General features: G+C 42.8%; 2 protein-coding genes across 5 annotated transcripts in view; one reads left to right on the top strand and one right to left on the bottom strand.

Moving 5' to 3' along the window:
- Positions 1-1,913, bottom strand: part of ORC3 (origin recognition complex subunit 3) — a 34,731-nt gene extending 32,818 nt beyond the window's left edge. The window contains exons 1-2 of one of the 4 annotated variants that reach the window (XM_053381427.1): positions 1,728-1,913; positions 306-357 (exon numbers count right to left, since the gene is read on the bottom strand). In XM_053381427.1, the coding sequence (XP_053237402.1) occupies positions 306-357; positions 1,728-1,751 (76 nt within the window). In that variant the 5' untranslated portion in view covers positions 1,752-1,913. Of the gene's footprint in view, positions 1-305; positions 358-1,241; positions 1,500-1,727 lie in introns of those variants that run through there. The other 3 variants (XM_053381426.1, XM_053381428.1, XM_053381429.1) reach the window with 3 other exon arrangements.
- A 91-nt stretch (positions 1,914-2,004) lies between these two features.
- Positions 2,005-21,769, top strand: RARS2 (arginyl-tRNA synthetase 2, mitochondrial). Its single transcript, XM_053381436.1, has 20 exons — positions 2,005-2,128; positions 2,402-2,475; positions 3,076-3,181; positions 4,909-4,992; positions 6,493-6,590; positions 7,633-7,688; positions 8,791-8,874; positions 9,816-9,892; positions 10,584-10,742; positions 10,955-11,061; positions 12,224-12,310; positions 12,972-13,032; positions 13,561-13,637; positions 14,209-14,333; positions 14,749-14,816; positions 14,904-15,013; positions 15,320-15,418; positions 16,181-16,255; positions 19,202-19,265; positions 21,497-21,769. Exons 1-20 carry the CDS (start codon positions 2,090-2,092, stop codon positions 21,581-21,583), a joined length of 1,737 nt encoding a protein of 578 aa, XP_053237411.1. The 5' UTR covers positions 2,005-2,089; the 3' UTR covers positions 21,584-21,769.
- The last annotated feature ends 507 nt before the right edge of the window (positions 21,770-22,276 follow it).

The raw sequence follows: 22,276 nt of genomic DNA, 5'->3' as shown, positions 1-22,276 counted from the left end.
CCTTCATAGCAGTCAATAAATTCACAGTGTAAAGCTAGGAGAGTGGCTGTTTTTCAACATTATACCAGCACTGGAAACAATGAAAATGTCAAGTGCAGAATTTTAAATCTGGAATTTACAGTATGACCCGATCCTTTAAAAAAGAATCTCTCAAGACCTTGATTTTTTAGATACTGGAGGAAATGTTATATCTGCTACAAAGGATGCCCAGAACAGATGGGAAAATAAAGATGGCATTGTTATATAAATTCCGTCTGAATTTACTGTTAGGAAGTGGAGTTTCATAACACATATTGTGTACTAACCTGCTGAAGATGCCTTCGCCTTCTTAGAATCTGGCTTGAACACAAAGCAGCCCTAAAGAGTAACAAGGAAGGAAGGAAGGAAGACTAAAACTACTGAATATTTTACCGTAATTCCAGATTGGCAGGAAAATATAACGGCTTGGTTTGCACATCATGATAAACTATGGGTTATCAGCAGTGGCCAAACTTCCTGGCTATCAGATAAGAGCTCACATTGCTGTGGTCCTCCCCATCCTTTTAACTCAGCATGGCATAGCAGCAAAGTCAAGGTTTGATTTAACATGTCATCTGAACCTAGGTTCATGGTTAAGGTTTCTCCTCCTTAACCACAGCCTGTAACCATAGGACAAACCTTGGGTACAGACCCTGGTTAACAACAACCCTGGCTTCAAATGATAGGTTAATTTTTGCAGTGTACACCAGTTTGTATGCGAAAAATCACATTTATCCTGATCTTTTTCTTTCCTCCCTTTATCCAAGCCAAACTTCTTTGCATCCATATGCAGAGTGAAGTGGTAAGTGCTAACCCTTACCAAAGTAAATTTATGAAAAACATAAAAAGGTGGGGACGATTCAGACAGGAGTCCATGCCAGCACCTGGCTGTCAAGTGGTTGGTTTTGCTAGAGCAGGCATATCTATTCTGAGAACTGGCTTGCTATCTTTCCTCACCCCCACCATGTAGAGGATCTGCTGCTTTTAACTGGCTAATTAAACAATCTAGGGCCTTTTTAAGCTGGGGGGGGTATTATTTTTGCTTGCTACTATGTTATGCATTTTTGTGCTTCTATATTATAAACCACCAAGTGATCATCAGGGGAAGAGCAGGATATAAATTTATAATAATTATAATAAATACTTGATGTAGGCCTGTCAGACAGTCAACAGGTGGAAATTTCCATCCCTTCACTGCATCTCCAGATGAGAAAATGCTGCACCTTTCAAATATTCCACCTGCTGGGCGTATTAGAGCATGTGCAATGTGTGCGCTTTTTACAACAGCCATATTTCTGGATAAGGCTCTAGAGGGAGAGGAATTTCTGTCCCTCCTCCCGGTTTTCTCCTTCCACATTTTGGGGGTCAAAAGAGACTCAGAATCTCCTGCGCTTCTCTTTCTTCATTACAGCTGAGCAGGAAAGGGGAAGAAGCGTCTCTGACAACCACCCTGGCGGTCCAGCCCCTTCTGAGGCGTTACAACCGCAACGTAAGGACTGGCAAAGCGCGAGGATACGGCTACAGGGGTCCTTTACGCGCATGCTCCGAGGAACGGGCGGCGAACCACGCGCGGCCGCCGTTGCCGTCGACAGGGCTCAGTGAACCCTCCGCGTGGCGACGCGATAGCCAGGCGCGCGCGGGTTTGGGGGGGGCGGCTTCTTTAAAGCTGAGGGCGGGCGGGGCGGCGCACCCTCCCCCTCCTGACTCACCTTGGAGACTGAGCACGTGCTCATAGCTGCGGCTCCAGCTCGCTCAACATGCAGCGGCCAAACTACGCGAACGGGACTCGAGCCTCCTTTCCCGCCACTTCCGGGACCTGATTTGTAGTCTTCCTTTCCCCCCTCTCTCTGAGAATGGTACGAGCCGGTCTAGGTTGTGCCCCTCCCAGTCATGTGACTCCCTCACTCCGCCATAGCCGGGCTAGAGAGAGGAAAGGAGGGAGGGGGCGGGGACGAATCTTTCGCGCCTGCCCTGCTGGACGGAAAGTGGTACAATCCGATTGGCGGCGGGAGCCGAGTGGCTCCTCCTCCTCCCAAGAGCCGCGTCCACGGCAGGGGGTGGAGGGCGCGCCATGGCGGCGTGTCGATTTCGGAGGAGCATCGCTGCTCAGGTACCACTCCCTCTTCATTCAGCAGCCAGGGTGTCGGCTTTCGTCCTGCCCTGGCCTTGGTTCATGGTTCCTCCTTGCTACAGTGTTCCTGGAAAGGTTGCTGGGATTGCATAAGCTTCACTGCAGAGAGCAGTTAGCTATAAGGATAGCAGCTCGCTAACTCCCCCACCCCCGTGAAAGATGGACAAGTTGGGGGGCGGGACACTGTTGGTCTCAGAAGTCGTGCGCCTTGACTTTGTCCTAACTAATATGGATAATCTGTTTTCAATCTAGCTTTCACATATTCTGGAGACGCCGCCAGAAAACTTGATTAAGTCAATATATGCTGTTCCAGTGTCAAGAAAAGGGTAGAGTTATTTCTAATTTTTATTCTAATTATTTTAATTTCTTAAAATCACTTTGCCATGGTAAGACAAGATGATGACTAAAAGTCAGGATGCTGCTAATATTTCAGTTAGCCATTGTTTATAATTTAGGAATTTTTAAAATAGAATTGTTGTAATTCTTTTAGTATTCAAAAGAAATCCAGTGTAAATAAACATTGGCTATTTTGATATGAAGGATGATAAGAGGAATGACAAAGACGGGTTTGACTCCGTATGGTCTCAGTTGATCATTTATTAACACTAGCACAGTATTCTCCCTTTCATCACAGTTGCAGCAGCCACTATGGAGAAATTATCTTAACGCTTTAGATTAATGTATACCTTGTAGATGTGAGCTGAATCTGTAATGTAAAAGGTTTTCCAAGTTTGCTTGGATACCATGTGGATGGTGGCATACAATGCCTAACATCTGTACGTGTATTTGTCTTGGAAGACCACTCCCTGTGTTTGGTAATTGTATTGTAAAGTGTGCAAATAAATAAAGGTCTTTATGCCAGAATGCAGTAATAAAATAAAAGCTTCCCCCCCTTAATTTCTTGCTTCTTTTTATTCATCCCCTAGGCAGGCGTATGATTTCCAACTCTCTGTGAGTTCTGTGCTGGATGCTAGCTCCAGCAATTACTCAAAGTCAGATATTCAGCTTGAAGCCCAGAAGCTGGCAAAGAAGGTATGCGGAGATCTACTTACTGTAATGTGTTTATTCAATTAAAAACAGGGCAGCATAGCCCCAGGGTGGGAAGCTTGTGGTCTTTCAAATGTTGCTACATAACAACATCCATCATTCCTCACCATACAGACTGGGGCTGATGGGAGGTGGAGTCCAACCATCTGGTGGGCCTAAGATTTTCTTTAAAAAAAATAGCAATTTGTATTAATTTCTCCACAAAAGGCTATACAAAATCCTGTACAATATAGTAGTATCAAAACAGGATCTAATGACGATATAAGTAGTCCATATGCAGCTATAGATCATGGTTGAACAAAAGCAGATATAAAACCAAAATAAATAAACCATAGGTATGTAAATGCATGGAAGGTAGAGACTGGGACTATTTATATAGCATAGACATTATGGTTAAACAGGGCCAGAGGTCCCTGATATAGCCTAAAGCAGTGGTTTTCAACCAGTGTGCCGTGGCACCCTGGGGTACCTTGAATGATGGCCAGGAGTGCTGCAGGCAACACAGGCATTCATCCTTCTTTCCTCGCCCCCTGTCCTCCTTTGATGCCCTCTCACTTCTCTGCCTCCCAAAGGCTTGCACGGCTATTTGTTGCAGCAGCTCTGGCTATAAGCTTCCCAGGCGAATGGTGCCTCTTGGGCTGGTCAGGGGGTGCTGGTTGCCAGAAGCTGAGGTGGCCTTGGAGTAAGCGGGCGAGGGAGTCCAGTCATCTAGTCCTTGCTGTTGGGAATGGAGTCTGGACAGACAAGTCCCAGGTGGCTGTGGGGCAGTGTGAGGAGGCACCTCTCTTTGGGGCAGGGGCGGTAGCAGCAGCGGCTGCCTGGAGGACTCCCAAGGAGAGGAGAGGAGGCTGAGGGAACACTCCACAAGGTAGGGTGTTCGAAATAGGGTCAGAGGCTGCCAGCTCTGCAGGCAAGGGGTGACATAACAGGGCTCATGAACCCCACTGGGGTGCCGCAGAAAGAATGTAGTTGGTCAAGGGAGCCATGGACTCAAAAAGGTTGGAAACCTCTGGCTTAAAGGTTGATACCTATGTTCTCTTTTCCTCCTTACACTTCTACTGCGCATATGGGGAGTGGGCAGGAAAATGGTTGCTTGCCTTCACCTTTGTAGGTTGCAAATGATCAGGTGTTGGATACTGCAGCCCCACAACTCATGCACCTCCGATTATGTCTGCCTGTTCCATGTTGACATCAGTGACTTTCTTCTGGGCAGCGCTTTACAAAGGTTTTACGATCACCAATTTTTATATAAAATTGTAATCTGGAAAGCAGTCGCTTTACTAATGCTCAACTCCTGAACGTTCTTGTACTGTGTGTGTTAACTGTGGGGCCCTAAGCTGCTAACTGTGTGTGTGTGTGTGTGTGTGTGTGTGTGTGTGTGTGTGTTTAGTTACATGTTTAAACGTACTGTATAGCTTAAACAACTTATACAAATTCTATGTCAGGTTGGAAGTCTAAACTTTTAATTGTAAAGCTCATTAGCAAATGACATGTAATGGGTGCTAAAAAGCACCATCTGCTGGTAGTAATTGTATAAAGGACATGCCATTCTCATCATTCAGCAGCTGTGAAAGACAACATAAAGTAGTTCTGAAATCTCTCAAAATATAATTAAGATCTACCTGTATGGGATAATACTGATAACAAAACAGCATCAACTGTGCCACTCATTGATTGTGTAATCCACTGTTGTCAATGTGTTTTCATTTTAGTTAAAATGTGATCCAGTGGTGAGTGAAATCAGCGCAGGTGAAGGAACAGTAAACTTCACAATAAATCGAGAATTATTAGCAAAGGTAAGACCCAATATATATAAGCAGTGAAAATGCTATTGGATATAAATGGAGGGAAATCTAAATCAAGGCTTATGGTTGCAGTGTGGATTGCACACCGCTCTAGAGCATTTAGATTGTAAACGTATACATGTATTCTTAGAAGCAAGTCCCATTATGAGAGCCAGTGTGGTGTAGCGGTTAGTGTTGATCTAAGACCTGGGAGACCAGAGTTCTAATCCCCACTCAGCCATGAAGCTCACTAGGTAATTTTGGGTCAATCACTGAACCTTCAGCCTAGCCTACTTCACAAGGTTGTTGTGAGGATAAAATGAGGAGGAGGAGGAAAGTTGGGATATCAATGTAAAATTTTATTACTATTTTCAATGGGGCTTAATACCTTGTACGTTGACAGTTACAGTCTTATTTACACAAATGTTTGTTCCAAGGCAGGTAACAAAATAAAAACAACTGAAATATAATAAAAATGGGGGTGGGGAGTGAAGCATACAACTAACAGAGCAAACTGAAAACCACAACAGTCCATTTGGTTTTCATTTTACTAAGCTAAAAGCTGGGGAAACAGAAATTTAGTTAACGTTGATTTGAACGAGGTGTTTAATGCCTGAAGCACTGAAATATGCTGCAAAACAAACTGCCTTTCCCAGTTCACCAAGGGGGAGGGCACAGGAAACTGAACCGCAAGGCAGAATCCAAAGTAAGCTCTGGCTGCTGCCAATCTTCCAAGCCCACCACAGATATTTGATAACATTGTGTGGTGTCACAGATGCTTGGAGATTCAAAGCTGCTGGAGCTCTGGCCTCTTAAAATGAGCAGGCTTGATGTCAAAGCAAAGCGTGAGCATAGATAAGGGTGTGGTAAAATTCTGAGAATCAGCAGTTCTCTGGGTAGCGGATCACACACTCGGTGAAACACTTCTGAAGTGAGAACCAACCGCTCCTTTTATTGTGCAATCCTGTATGTGTCTGCTTGAAAGGAAGGCCCATCGAGTTCCAAGGTAAGCGTGTGATCTTAACTTGGCTACTGCCCAGCAGAGCTTTAAAGAACAGCAGGGTCTCAGCCTCATGCACAGCCCTGTTGAGACTGCTGGCCAGGGGCAGGACGACACTTTCCCAGCCTGGGGTTGGTGCAACAATTGGGCCTGGATCCCATTTTCAGACAAGTATTGTCTTCCAAAGCACCTCACATCAATCCTACTAAATTGACGCAAATCTCGGGCTTACAAGCCAAGAAGACCAGATACATGAGGGGAGACAAATGGCAGGAAAAGGACACTTTGACAATACTAGTGTCAAGTGGTGAGTTGAAGTTCTGAAGTGAGCTGCTGTTGAGGTTAGACCTGTAAGTGGGATATGTGTGCTTGATGGTTTATAGTTTTAACATGCTTGAAGTTTACTTTCAGGTGTAACTGATTGCTTTTTTGTGAAAGGGATATCAACCTGTTTCTGAAATTCTTCATTATTGATGAATGCCTTTCTTTGTATACATATTTTGCCTTCTAAGACAGTGTTGCAGCAAGTGTTTGAGGATGGCTCCAAATATGGGATAAAGAGTGAACTTTTCTCAGGATTGCCAAAAAGAAAAATTCTGATTGAGTTTAGGTGAGTTCATAGGCACAATCATGCACATGTTTACTCAATGCAGATTACAGCTTCAGTTATTTTGAAGCATATTTCTAAAATGCCTTGGGAGTCTGCAGTCTGGTTACACAAATATATTTGGCTATGGATCAACATAGATTCACTGGACTGAGTCTGGTTTTGTTTGCTTCTTTCGTTTCCATGCACTATGATGCTTGACTCACTTTTTTTAGTCATCTTCTTGCTCCTTTCTCCAAAGTGACGGCTCTGGTTTGTGTCCCACTGTGGCCTGGGAAATATCTAGCTTGATCTATGTAGACTGGTAGTTTGGTGGTCTTACTGCATCAAAGATGACAGCTGATAGTTTAAATTCTATTAGAGGATTTTGTGCTTCCATGCTTACAGGTTTTCAAACATATTAAATACTCTCCTGTAGCATACCTGCCACATCCTCCCTTCCTCTCAACTCAGCTATGACACTAACATTTTCCCATTCAGTAAAATATATGAAATAACACGCACATGAAGAGTATATGAATGAGCTATGGATTAGCATATAAATCTCTGAAGGTAATGGGTTGTAGCCATTGCAGTGCTGTCAGTTTTCGACTTGCACAGGGAGAATTCTTCCTCTCCTCCCTTTGTGTGTCTCTAAAATATGCTCTTGCGGGTCCCCCAACTCTCTGGAGCACATTTTGAGGCTGTGTGGGGAGCTGCAGGTGGTAGGAGAGGAAGGGGAAGTTCTGTCGCGCACATAGAAGTCTGTTGTGCAAAGGGAACTGCTAAAGTACATTTAGTTTTTGAGTAACAAAGCTGCCAGTGCATTTTGGAATGGGGTTTTCTGCCAGGATCCTTCTCTGTGGCTTTGCTTTTACTTTAATAGGTTCTTTGGGGGGATTACCATGCAGTTGTATTTTTATTTTTCATTGTGTGGGGTAAACATTGAAACCGTTTTGTTTGGGAGATGCTGCTGTGAGGACTCAGCATGTGTGTCTGCACATATGCCTTTTACAGACAAGGGGGAAAATAAACTTCAAATGGTAACTGTTGTTGTTTCTTGCAGTTCACCCAACATTGCAAAGAAGTTTCATGTGGGTCATTTGCGCTCTACAATAATAGGTAAGATAGCCAATGCTCTATGTTCTATGCTCATGTGGCCGGCCTGCTTGCCGTGGGTGTTTCCGCCCCACCCTCCCAACTTGTGGTGTCACAGTATGGATGGTTTGCCTTTGGCACCATAATAGGCTCCCAACACTGCTCTGGCTTATATGACTTGGGTGTTAATTTTGTTTAAACCTACCTTGGGGGTGGGTGGGTGTGTATAATTGTAAGCACTTCTTAGCTCTTTTTTATGGTCTTCTTATGAATTGCCTTGAGACAAGTAATAGGCAATCAATTAATCAAGAATCCTGATATTTCACTATGTGGTTCTCTCCCTTTGTAATGTAGGCATTCATAAGGAATTTGAGTCTCTCTGCAATAGCGAAATCAAAGGTCAGCCGTAGGAAAAGTCAGTCAAGTCAGGATAGAGACAGGCACTTAACAAAACAAGTTAAGACATTTATCCTAAAAAAAGTTGTGACATAGACCAGAGAGAATTTCTGTATCATCATGTGGGGAATAGGCCGAATTAGAATGACTTTTCCCAGCTTTGGGTTCCCGTACGCAACACAGAGAGGAGGGGACAAATTCACAGAGGATGCAGTAACAGGTGGGTCACAACTTTGAGATACGGATACATGACCTCCTTTTGAGTGCAGCTAGGGAAGAATTGCAACTCCGGATGGAGTCCAGTGAGATCACACTGAGATTGCATGTTTAATGAGAAACAGTTGGTGCACAAGGATGGCATGCTTGAGATTCTCTTTCAGCTGTTAGGTTCATTGCCTTCAAGTTTAACCTTGTGCCTTTTTTACCTATTTGTAGCATGGGAGTAATAACATTTACACAGATTAGAGGCATCAAGTTACTGTGTTTCTGGAATGAATGGAACACAATGCAAACAGGGAGGCTCTTTAACATTGAATTAAATGTGTAGAAGAAATAATGTTTCTGTAAAAGCACATTCAGACTATTTAGAGATCCAGCAGGAAACTGCCCTTATAGAGTCATTATTTTTGTTGGCTGTCACAGAGAAAAGCAGAGTGTGGGTTACATATAACTGAGTGTTTGGGGATGAAGTGTGCTGCTGGGATCAATAATTGTCACGTTCTGTTTTCAGGAAATTTCATAGCAAATATCAAAGAAGCAACGGGACATCATGTTACAAGAGTAAATTACCTTGGAGATTGGGGCATGCAGTTTGGTAAGTAATTCTCCCCCCTTTTCTCATTCAGGATATGTATAGTGCAGGGGTGGGGAACCCTTTTCAGTTCACGTGTTGCATTCCCTTGTGGGCGACCTTTGCAGGAGTGGGCAGGTGCGTGCCAGTCATGGTGGGAGCCAGAGGCAAAAGTCAGTGGAGCCATGAACGTGGCGCTTCACTTCACACAATAGGCTGTATTCCAGCCATGCAGAAATTCGGAGGATTTTACATTCACAAACCTCCAACCTCTAGTCAGGCAGGAAAAGGGCATTGGAGCAGTCCAGGGACATGTTCCATCTTGGCAAACACAAAACAAAACAAAACAAACACCTGAAAGGAGGTTTTAGAGCAGGAGCAGTGAGGGGTGTGGCCTTGGGAGAGAGTTCTAGGAGCCTGAAAGAGAGTCCTGGAAGGTTATACATCCGTACCTTGGTTTTTGAACAGCTTAATTCTTGAACATTTTGGCTCCCGAACGCCGCAAACCCAGAAGTGAGTGTTGCAGTTTGCGGCGAACTATTTTTGGAAGCCAAATGTCCGGCGGGGCTTCCAATTGGCTGCAGGATCTTCCTGCAGCCAATCAGAAGCTGCGCTTTGGTTTCCAAACATTATGGAAGTCGAACAGATTCTGTTCGACTTCCAAGGTACAACTGTATTCAAACTCTAAGCCTGAGGATCTCTGCTATAGTACAGAGGCAGCTGGTGAGTGGTGAGGAGGAGTGCTGTGACCTCGCCTCCCACCAGCAGTGTGACATAGGGATTTATTGTGAGGGGCAACACAGGTGCTGGCTACCACTATGCTCTTGGCTATTCTACCCTTGATATTTGCTTAACAGGTTGGTAAGATTCTATTGCAGAAAAGTAGTCAAAAAATACTGTGTCATTAATTTGCAGTTCATGCAGTTATTTTGTTAACAAATACTGTATTGGCTACAATAACACAGGTTTGTTGGGAGCTGGCTTCCAGCAGTTTGGCTCTGAAGAAAAACTAAAATCTAATCCTTTGCAGCATCTTTTTGAGGTACGTTAATCCACAGTTAAATAGTCTGAAAAAGCTTGAATCTGAAAGAGTGAGGTTAATCAGAGTGCATGCTCCAAAGTGAAGATGAAATGTGGTTTTTAAATTGTGTATGTGTGTGTTTGCTTGTTGTACACTGCTTATTTTTAAGTGAAATTGCAGTATATAAGTATTTTATTTATAAAAAAGTAATTGAGCCTTAAAATACTGTTTATTTTCACATTACGTTTATTTAATTTTATACTACCATTCCTCTGGAGGCATACATAACTAGGGTTTCTGAAAAGATGGAATGACTATTAACAAATCTCTAGCACAGACATGCCCTCTTTTAACTGAGCACCTGTGTGGAATGAATGCTACAAGCATCTGATAGCTTTTTAATAGTGGTACTGTTTATTTGACAGTGTTTTAGATAACCTTGTTGGACAATTCAGACTCTGTTTTATCTTGAAGCTTCCTTTATACTGACTCGAACCATTCATTTCTTTAGCATGGCAGTTCTCCAAGGTCTCATGCCAGATATATTTCCCTTCTTCCTGAGATCACTGGCACCGAGTCAGGATCACCAGGGATTGAACTTGGGACCATCTCGGTACAAAGCTGTGCTTCACCACTGCCTAATGTCCCTTTCCTAGTTGGAGAGAGTTCTCTGAGTTAATACTGACCCATATTTTTCATTCGTTTCCTTTAGGTTTATGTACAGGCCAATAAAGCATCAGAAGAGGAGGAAAACATTAAAAAGCTGGCGCAAGATTTCTTTAGAAGATTGGAGGCACGTGAAGAACAAGCCGTGTCATTGTGGCAACATTTTAGAGACATTAGCATTGACGACTATGCCCGGATGTACAAGGTGCTAACTCGGGTCCATTTTTTCCAGTATTTATATATCACTAGCAGCCTCACATCTGGCATTGCTTGGGAATTCTAAGAAGCACACAAAATCAGTATGGTTTCAAAAGTTCACTTCGCCACCTTGATTCCGAATGACGCACTTACAGAAATTAAGGTTGTCTTTGTCTCATGGTAACACTGTTTTCCTTTCGTCCTGGTGGGGCCATTCAGCGCCTGGGCGTGTGCTTTGATGAATATTCTGGAGAATCATTCTACCAGGAGAAAAGCCAAGAAGTCTTAAAGATGCTGGACACGAAAGGACTCCTTAAGAAAACTCAGTACGAACAGGTTCTTCTGTTTACAGCTTTTGAACCATCTGCCATCCTCACCTCTCCTGCTTGTCTGAACTTTGGGTTTCTGGGGCAGAGCAACTAATGTAAATTTTACCTTTGTACAGTAGGCTGATTTCTACACCCATTCACACACCCCTCTGTCCTCCATCCAGACAAGCAAAAGGTGTTATCATGGTTCAAGTGCACATTCTAGCCAGGCACAAGCAGTTAGCAAAACAGGGCCAGAGAGGGATGTTGCCTAGGGAGAGTTTTGAGGGCCAGATGGAGAGGTGTAGAAGGCTGCATTTGGCCCCTGGCCTCAGCTTCCCTACCCATGCTTTGTGCAGGGAAGGGCCATGTATTGAATTGATACTGATATTCATAACAAAGTGAAAAGTTTGCTCTAGGTTGTTAGGGTTGGCAGTCTGCAGGCAGGTGAGAATGGGGAGGGTAAAGGTAATGTAAACGTGATGGCTTCATTATTATTTTTATTTAATTTATCCGTCACTTATCAAAAATGCAGCTTCTAAAAACAATTTAAAACCAGAGATGTTTTTTTTTTAAAGCCAACAATACAAAAGGCATAAAATGCTCATCTAACAATGAATTAATGAGAACAAAGTCCTAAAGATCAATACCACCACAGAGGGCAGTATTAATTAATTGAAGACCTGAGTAAACAGAAAAGTCTCATCCTGGTGCTTAAAAACTGACACCAAGTGCACCAAGTATATCTCCCTGGGAATAGCATTCCATAGAAAAGGCCCATTCTCTTGTGTGCGGTGTACAGGATTTGGCCTGGTTCGTAGAGAGAGAAGCATAGACATTTGCCATATAGGTGATCAGTGAGCTGGAGGGTACAGTAAAGTTGCTGAGGAAAGGGAGTAATCACCTTTTTGTGAAAAGTCCCTCTTGCCCTAATCATCCTTGTTTGAAAACAACCTTAATTCTGGATAGTGAGGGGAGAATTACTGAGAAATAAGTGTGATTGTAGAATTGTGATCACAAGCTGCAGTCCTAACCCATGCACCTAGGAGTAAGCCTTGTTGAATTAAAGAGGACTTATTTTTGAGTACACTATGGTTAGAAGTGTGCTGTGAGATTATGACTATTCATCTGTGTATCGCATATGGTTGCTTCATTGTTTTCTGTTTCTCCATTTTTCTAGAGAAGGAACAGGAGTAGTTTACCTATCGGAAAAGGAGGACTGTTCTGCTGTGATGCGGAGTGATGGAACCTCGCTCTATCTAACGAGGCAAGTGTTATTCTTTTTGCCTGATTGTTTAGCAGTAACTTTAATACAATAAAAACAAAAACATAAAAGAATTTGGCAAAAAACCACACCCAGAACTGTCACCCACACTAAAAACTCTGTGAAATAAAAAAATGGAGTTCTATAGCCTAGGTGCTGCCATAGAAATGGCCCAGCATTCTGATGCTATTACAGAGCAATCCTAAACGTATCCACTCCAAAGTAAGAGCTGTTGAGTTAAATGGGACTCCAGCCTACCTGGTGAGATGCTTCTCAGTATAGAGTTGCAGCCAGCCTTATCCTCTGTTAGACGGACATGACAAAATATTGACCAGTGGCAAATCATAATCGCAAAAGGATTAACAATGAGTAAGTTAAAGTTTGTTTAATTTTGGAAAGTTTCGTTTGGTCTTATAGTCATACCTTGGTTTTCAAACAGCTTAGTTCTCGAACATTGTAGCTCCCAAATGCCGCAAACCCAGAAGTGAGTGTTCCTGTTTGCGAACTATTTTTGGAAGCTGAACATCTGACGGGGCTTCTGCGGCTTCCAGAAGCCAATCAGAAGCCGCGCTTTGGTTTCCGAAAGTTTTGGAAGTCAAATGGACTTCCGGAATGGATTCCGTTTGATTACCGAGGTACGACTGTATTTGTGTTTGTTTTCCAGAGATCTTGCTGCTGCTATAGACAGAGTGGAAAAATGGAATCCTGACACTATGATATATGTGGTAAGTCTGGCTGTCCTGCAGACTGGCTAGCTCCCCAGCCCGTCAAACACATAATTCTGATTCGGCCCTCAAACCCCACTGATTTTGGCAGCAGCAAAAGGAAAGATAAAATGAAAGTAGATATAGTGCTGGGGTGAGATTGGCTTGCGGGGCAGGGATGGAAGCTTCTGCTGGATCAGAGCTTTCCATCAATGGAGGGACGCCATTGGCTATAGCCCAGAATCTCTGGCACAACCTGTGGCCTGAACAAATAAAAAGGTGAAAGCTTTCAAAGTTGTGAGGGTGGAGTTTTTCTGACACTTTTTTGGAAATGGGTGGTGGTCTCAAGACTGGATCTTTCAGTCGAGTTTGATCTCGCATACCTGACTGCTTTTCCAAAGTTTATGTTAGAAGATCATGTTCTCAGATACACAAGTTTCATCCTCACTTCATCTCCATTATTTGTCCCACCTTGGATATGAACATTTTCACTTGTGTGTCTGTTTGAATGTACATTTAATGATTCTTTCTTTTTTCCCCTTCTCCAAGACAGATAAAAGCCAGATCCCTCATTTTCAACAGGTCTTCCAGATACTAAAATTAATGGGTTACCAATGGGCAGAAAGGTAAATGTGTACTTGCCTATCTATATCTATAGCAGGGTTGCCATACGTTCTATATTCAACCCCCTTAAGCAGTGTCCAGGCAGAAATTGCTGAAATGCCCAGGGAAAACTGGACGTACGGTAGTCCATGTTGCTAGTAAAAGCTCAACAACTTATCTATCTAGATTTTTAAAATATATGGCAACCGTTTATATATATATATATATATATATATATATATATATATATATATATATATGCACCTTCATGGCATACTAAGGCTTTGAAGATACCCTATTGGAGGAATTCTGTGTTGAGTTCTTCTGATTGCTCAGTCAGTGCAAGCATTTATGTTTGCCAGAAAGAATGATCTCCCTTCTCCTCCACCTCATGTTTGTACATGTGTCTAGATATTAAGAACTGCAAAGTAACTTCTTTCTGGGCACAGTTGTGAATCCCAAAATGCGCTGACATTATCTCTGTTCAGAAGGAATAACATTTTTAGTTTATGCACTTTGGAAAATGCCACTTTCCCCCCCTTTAAGGTGGTAAAGTAAAACAACTGAAGTTTCTGGTCCCCTGTCTTCCTGCAGGTGCCAGCATGTGCCCTTTGGAAGAGTTCAAGGAATGAGGACTCGGAAAGGAGAAGTGGTTTTCCTTGACGATGTTTTGGACGAAGCTCGCTCCATGGTGATAGAACAAAGTGCTTCTGCAAAAAGTTAGCTGATCATTCTCTCTTATTAACGTAATGCTTGTGCAAATGGAAATGCCGGCCTGGCCTTAGCATTTTTGTTGTGTCCTCCAAGTCCAACAAATGGTGCTTAACATTAGCTACAATTAGTTTCAAACAAGACAACTTCAAACCCTGCTTTCTAAGCTGACTTGTTAAAATTCCCTATAGGCATTGACCAGTGTGCCAGTTCAGATGGCACTGCAGTTAACCAAAAACAGATGTGAAAACTTGTGAACTCCTTCTGCTACTTAAGCAGGAGGCGCATAAAGGAGTTCACAAGGAATCTGCAAGCCCAGGAGAACACTAGGCTCATATATGCTTTGCCAATCCACAGTTTAGTGTCACATTGAAATGCAGCCATTGACACTCTTCCCCACCTCACCTTTTGTTATCTGCTTAGCAACCAAAGAACTGGACAACCCTCTTGAGACAGCTGAGAGGATTGGGCTCGCAGCATTTATCATTCAGGTCTGTTGATGCTGTTATCCTTTCATGACAAAATGTAAAGTGATGCTGTCAGGGTTTACAAGATGCTTGAATAACTTACCATTTCAGGACCTCAGGGGCCTCCTATTATCTGATTATCAGTTCAGCTGGGATCGTATTCTCCAGAGCCGAGGTGATACTGGTGTCTTCCTGCAGTACACACACGCCAGACTGCACAGGTAAGAAGTGCAGTTGAAAATGGCGAGAGTCTGGGTCAGGGTCTGTTGTTCCAAGAAAACCTCAGGGGGCCAACCCAAAGCCTTGGCCACAACCAAAACAACTCTTTAGATCCCAGCCACTGTTTCTTAATCTTGGGATTTAGGATTCCCAATCTCCTCAAGTGCTTTTAGTTTGGTTTTAGCAATACTGTTCCATTGAGTACAATGAAAATATTCATGAAAAGGCAATGTGGCTCTTTTCCATTCAGTAAAATTGCGTAGACGTTTTAGATGTTTAATATTTCTGTTGTCTTTTTCTCCACCCAGTTTAGAAGAGATGTGTGGAGCAGTCAATCAGGCGTCTTGCATTAACGCTGCATGCCTACAAGATCCACAGGCTATTTCGCTAATTCAGCACCTTCTCAGGTATTCAGAAAATAAGTTGCAAACTTCTGCTTGCTTGTTCACTTAGTTGCTTGCTTAATTGAGAGCTGAAGCTGCATTAGATACAATGGCTCCATTGTTTTATTAAACTAAAGCTTATTGTTATGTGTGAACCCTGCCCAGCATCTTAACTATTATTTCTTTACTGCCATGATCGGAAGTAATTACTGTTGGCATATAAACTTTAGTTTAATTAAGGCCTTCTGTTTTGTGTAAACCCAACAGCTGGAAAACAAAACATACTTTTTTTGTGTGAGAAACAAGCCATGGTTTCCTTGATGACTCATGATTAACTTGTGATTTGTCGAGGCTGCAAACCAAGTTTTGGAGATTTTTTAAATTTTTATATAACCTCAGGCATTTTTGACTGGAGAGGCAATTCATAAATAACATCAGAAAGAGGCAAACTGGCTTCAGAAAGACACCACTCTCCAACTCAGGGGGATATAGCTTGGTGGCCAGTATAGGAAGGTGATAGAAGGACCTATACTGTACTGTACTGTACTGTACTGTACTGTACTGTACTGTACTATACTGCTCAGACTGCGCATCATGTCTATTAGATTGTGAGACTCCAGGCACAGGCTACCTCATCCTTTAATATACCTACATTGCTTAGAAAATGACAGGTGTTCCATTAGTGTTAAATGAGAATAAGTATGGGAATATAGATGTGACCTGTGCGTATCCTAGCTATGTTCAGATTCTGAAGTATGTGCCAGCTATTCTATTTATTCTCTTCAGGTATGATGAGATTCTTTACAAGTCTTCTCAAGATCTCCAGCCCAAGCATATTGTTGCCTATCTCCTTAAACTAAGGTAGGTGAGTGGGTGAGAGAAACGTCTTGCCCTTTGACAAGAATTCAGCCTACTTGACCTTTCGATCGTCAAGCCTTAGGCGCTGAGGCTTTTACCCACAGCGCCACCCGCGTCCTTTGATAAGGAATAGTTTGATGTAATTAAATTCACAGAACCTCATTCCAAACTTGAGGAAGTTTAGGCTTTATTTAGAGCCAAAACTATACCTAGAACCTAAACTTGTGGTTCACTGAAGAATGAACTTCTTTAGATTGAACATTTGAGCATTGCTTCACATGTTAATACTGCATTTCCATTAATAATAATAATAATAATAATAATAATAATAATAATAATGGGCCTCATAAGAGAATGCATTCTGTGAATCAGGCTTGAAAACTTTGAAATGGGCCTTCTGTCAAGTGTTATTTCATTTCCCAGCCTTAATGAGCCACCCCTTTCTTTCTGGCACACTGTCCAGGAAACCCTGTACATATTCATAGAATTTGAATCTGCCTCAACTAGAAAAACCAGTTACTTTTAATGGTCTGTTAAGTCCATCATCTGACTCTGATAGACATTTTGCCCCGAGGCACCTCATGAGCTGATTTCAGTCCAGTGACTGAGGCCAACATTGCATAGCGTCAATAGAACTGAAATGTACATGACATTTCGAGCTTATTTGCTTTTATGGGGGTGAGGGGAAGACTCTGCAGAAGCCTCTTCAATATACTGCACAAGTATTAGCAGGCTCTTCATGTACAACTTCTGCAGGAGGGCTAGAGCTATGCATTAGTGATTGTTTCGTGCCATTGTATCAGTAATAACGTTAACTGTGGGAACTGCAAACAAATGTGTGGTGGTGTCCTTCCATTTCCTAGAATGCACAGTCTGGTTTTCCTATTCCCTCCCTGCAACAGTATTTTATGGCCGCTGAGCATCTTCAGTCAATGGTGGCTGTGTTGAGGTGCTCCCACCCCAGTTTGGTGCCCCCTAAAGTTGTGGGTTTGTTTTTGTTTTAACTTCAGCAAAGGTTTCCCTCCTTTAAAAACAAGGGCAAATATTTTTCCAAGCCTGCTGATTATTCCTTGTGAATTCAGAGATCCACAAGTATAATTTTCAAAAAATAAAATAAAAATGTATTGGTGGTATTATTTGAGTGTATTCCTGTGCAAGTGTGGCAAGGCAATAGTTCCTCTAGGGAAGGATTGCAGTACCCTGGGGATGGCGTTAAATCAGGGCTGAGGAACCTGTGGTCTTCCAGATGTTTCTGGACTCCCAGCATCTCTGGCCATTAGCCACGCTGCCTGGAACTTATGTGAGCTTAGGAGTCAAGCAACCTCTGGGAAGCCACAGGTTCTTCCTGCTCCCTCCGTATTACAGCATGAGAAACATAGTGAGTAAATTATCAAATTCCAGTGGGCTATAAAAAGGTACAGTGGTACCTCAGGTTACATACACTTCAGGTTACAGACTCCACTAACCCAGAAATAGTACCTCGGGTTAAGAACTTTGCTTCAGGATAAGAACAGAAACCGGGCTCCGGCAGCGCAGCAGCAGCAGGAGGCCCCATTAGCTAAAGTGGTGCTTCAGGTTAAGAACAGTTTCAGGTTAAGAACGGACCTCCGGAACGAATTAAATACTTAACCTGAGGTACCACTGTATTGAGGAAAACATGTGCAAACGGAAGAAACTCTTCCGGTATGGGAGGAGTTGCTTCTCACATAATGCTCATCTTAATAGGTCAGAAAATGACTGTTCCATTGGCAGAAGGATCCAAACTGTGGTGGTTTCTCTGTTTGTTGGTAACCCTTGTGTTATAGAACTATGGTTACTCAACCTGCTCTTAAGTAAATTTCATTGGTAACAAAGCTGAATGCCAAGGTAAATAGGGGTGATCGGGCGTACTCTTTCACATCACCAAGTTGGATCACACACTTGACAAGGCCTATTGTGATGGAGCAGGGAGTGCCCAACCTTCCGAGCAACTCTGTTGCTTTCGTTTTCCCATTCATTAATGAAACGCTCATCCCTTCCCCCACCCGCAACCCCTTTTATTTTCAGAGAAACAGAAACCAACCTGACTGGGGAAATGCCCAGAGCTCGAATGGACAGATCTAGCTTTTAAAACAGAGTAGATTATTTTCACAGTGGACTCCAACCACCGTGATTTGAGGGAGGGATGTTGAAGTAAATACCTAGGTCATGTTTTCTCTTGAGTTTGGGCTACGAGAGCAGCATGCAAGTGCCAGAGTTAGGCAAGTTGGGGTGGCTTGCAAAAGTCAGATCACCTAGCAGAATAGCCCCTGGATCTGTTTGTTTGAACTCTGACAAGTTTCTTACCCAGGGGACCTTCCTCATATACCTAGTTTTCAAACTAATTGCTTCCTCCACAAAAAGAAAGAAAGAAGGGATTGTGATGTCTATTTTTCCACTCCAAAATGGTTACTTTATCTCTCTTGGAAATTTGGCAGGCTTCATCCCTCTCAAGTAGGAGCAACTAGGTTTGAAATTTGCATCCAATTCTGGCAGAGAATGAAAAAGTTTCAAACTTTTTTAAAAAAGTAACATCAAAGGTTCCCTGCATGGAAATGCATTAATTTCCATGATGCCTGATCCATTTGGTAGGTTTAATCCACTCTGAGGGGTCATTTGCTTGCAAATGTCATTCACTTATATGTGAGGAGTAAATAAAGTTATAGCAGTTTATAGATTTCCCCATGAGAGTGAATGGGGAGGTGGATAAAACAGAGTTTCATATCCAACGGATCAGATTTGGGCCCCTAAAATGGATTTGAATCAGAACAACACACAGCTGATCCAAACAGATTGGATTGTTTAAAAACACTAGATGCAATGCAAATCTTGGGCTCACTGCACATCCCTAGCAAATGCCAGTAAGTTTAGATGCGTACTGAGGGTTGCAGCTTTTAAAGAGTTTGTTTCATATCTCTGTTTCTGTTTCAGTCACTTAGCAGCTGTGGCTCACAAAATGCTACCTGTGAAAGGCAGTGTTCCGGAACTAGCAGAGGTAAAGTAAAAGAGATGCTATTTGAATAGAATGCGTTACTCGTGAGATGTGTTACAAAGTACATTCTGGCAGTCTGTTGAAGGATGGGGTATATATCAAATAAGCACTATATTTTTCGCTCTATAAGACGCACCAGACCATAAGACGCACCTAGTTTTTGGAGGAGGAAAACAAGAAAAAAATTATTCTGAATCCCAGAAGCCAGAACAGCAAGAGGGATCTGGCTTCTGGGATAGCCTCTTGCTGTTCTGGCTTCTGGGATATGAAGGGAATGAAGGCTCCCCCTGCCCGGAAGAGGCTGCAGGCGGCTATCCCATAAGCCAGGACAGCAAGCAAGATCGCAGCGCAGCCTCTCCTGGGCAGCGGGAGGAAGGCTCCCCCAAGAGCCGCGCTCCCTTTAAAGAGCGCACGGAGTGTGTTTGCAGCTCTTGGGGGCTTTTCCCCGAGGAGGGAGAAGGGACTGACAGGCCGTGTCACGCTCCACGTGGCTCTTTAAAGGGAGCACTGAGCAGAGCCTCCCGCCTGCATTCGCTCCATAAGACACACACACACACACACACACACACACACACACACACCCCTTTTAGGAAGGGAAAAGTGCATCTTATAGAGCAAAAAATACGGTACATAATTTTTTTTGTTTAGTTTAAAATGTTTTCCTGCCCCATACTAATAATTGTGGGGGTGAGGAGATACATTGCTTAAATAAGCCATTTTCTGCAATTGCCACGTTTCTTTAAGCCTTCTCCTTAGCGTGGAGAATCTTTCCCATTTTTGTTAGACTTCAGCTTTCTCAGGCTTTTTGTAGCCAGAGACAATAAATCTACCCACTTCCCCCCTTATAGTGCCACTCAAAATACTACCAATACTATAGATATGTGAAGTGTTCTAAACAGAGGCAGAGTGAAAAGCGGTTTGGTTTGGTGTGGTTTTGTTTTTCCTTTTGAGATGATACAAACGGGGTTAGCGAGTTAATAAACTCTACCAATCCTTGTTGGAAAAGACTATTTTCTGCTTGTCTTTATTCCCTATTTTGGCAGCACACCAAGGTAGTGCACCAAATCAAAACAGCGTTAAGACAAAAAACGTGTGGCACTAATGTTTGAGTTTACCTTTTAAAATAAGCTCCGGCTGCTTAATCAACTAAAAATACAGCTGCAGGCTTAACAGCGCAAAATTATATACCTACTCAGAAGCTTCAGTGAGCTCAGTAGGACTTACTCCCAAATAAGGTTGCAGTCTAAATAAATCCGTTTAGGCTGCAATACTACACACGACTGCTGGCAGTACGTCCCATTGTAATCAAAAGACGTGAGTGGACACATAATAGGGTTTGCACTGTTACTCGGGGCAAATTAATTAATCACAAACTTGGAGCAGATTTAACCTACCAGGTAGATTTCTTGCAACTGTGCTGAAAAGAAACTGCTCCAATGTATGTGGTGAATTCTTCCCTTCATCTGTCTTCAACTTGACAGCACCCACCAGAGCCTTCTGTCCACCTTTATTTGTGAAACATAAAAGCACATTGCCTTTGGTATATTTACTGATGTAGGTGAGGCAGGATGTAGGATATCCTTGTATTTCATCAAGAGGCAATTGTCCTGAAACAAGTATTTTCACTTTTTTCTTCCTGGTGCCATAGACCGTGTATCACTGGCTAGATTAGCCTTCTGTACTGGCTGCGGTGCATAGAAGCGATAGTCCAAAACACCTGCAAGGCACCAGCTAGGGGAAGGTTGAGCTAGGTGTATTAGGACCACTTCATGTATTGTAATTTTAGATTAAGACTTCATCGCTATGCATGAGCATGTCTTCCATGCAGCATTTCCATAGTCAGGGTGTGCGCACGCATATGTACTTCACATCATACGGTTCGTAGTGTATTTGCTGCCCTAAAAATACACTCACTGCAGAGAGGTAGGTAATGTTCAGCTGAAATAGCATTCAACCTACTACTTACTATGCATGGGGAACAAGGATACAAATATAGGCGTGTGTCTGTGAAACAGATAATAGCAGACTTTCAGCATTACTAGGATTAAACTCTGGAAGAAATGGCTGTTGGTGCAAAGTGGGCATCTTAACATTTGTTGTTATTCTTTAATTGTAATTCTGCTATGGTTGAACATGCACCAAACATTCAAGATTTACTGAATTAATTCTGTTTAAGAGAGCTAAGGATAAAAATTAATTAGTGTCCTCCTCTTCCCCACCTTTTATTTTTCCAGGCAAGGCTCTGTTTGTTCCAGGCTGTTCGCTCCGTTCTGGCTAATGGAATGAAGCTTCTAGGAATCACACCTGTCAATAAAATGTAAAGAGAAGATCTCCTGCACTGCGTATTCTAAACTATACGAGTTTTGAAGACTAGCTGTTATTCTGTCCTTGCTTCTCTATATTGCTTGGACCAGAGGTGGGAAACGTGTGGACTTTTAAGATGTCTTTGGACTCCCACCAACCCCAGACAATGGATCAGAGATTAAAGGAGTTGCAGTCTGGCAGTACCTAGAGACGAGATCATTGGACACACACAGCATTAGCCACTGAAGAACAGATCCCATTCCCTTCTGCCATTGTATTATTTTGTCTGTATTATTCTTATGAGAGGAGCTAGTCCTTTCATTCTCACCCCTTTCTTCAAAATATGTCATGGGGAGGAGGCTGCTGCCCTTGTAAAAGAAATGTCACAGTAAAATGTAAACAAACTAAAAACCCCACAGCAATGCAAATGCAGCTACAGCAAGTTCAGTGCACTGTGCACAATAAAGCAGTCTTAAAATCTAAAGACCTTTCCATCTTTTTTGTTTTAAGTGCCCAGCAGAGCCAAGAAATGAAGTAAGTGCCTAGCCGCTGATAGGACATTGATTCAAGCAGAGCAGAGTTGGGCAGTCTGCCACAGAGAAGGTCTAGGAGCAGCCCTCATGTCCCTGTACAATCCATCTTGCATAACTGGACAAGAACTACTGCGTTAAGACTACTGGCGTAGAACAAAAAGGATTTATAACATAACC

The sequence above is a fragment of the Podarcis raffonei genome, chromosome 3, assembly GCF_027172205.1.
Source record: "Podarcis raffonei isolate rPodRaf1 chromosome 3, rPodRaf1.pri, whole genome shotgun sequence".
Taxonomy (NCBI): Eukaryota; Metazoa; Chordata; class Lepidosauria; order Squamata; family Lacertidae; genus Podarcis; species Podarcis raffonei.
This window is presented reverse-complemented; position numbering and strand designations above follow the sequence as displayed.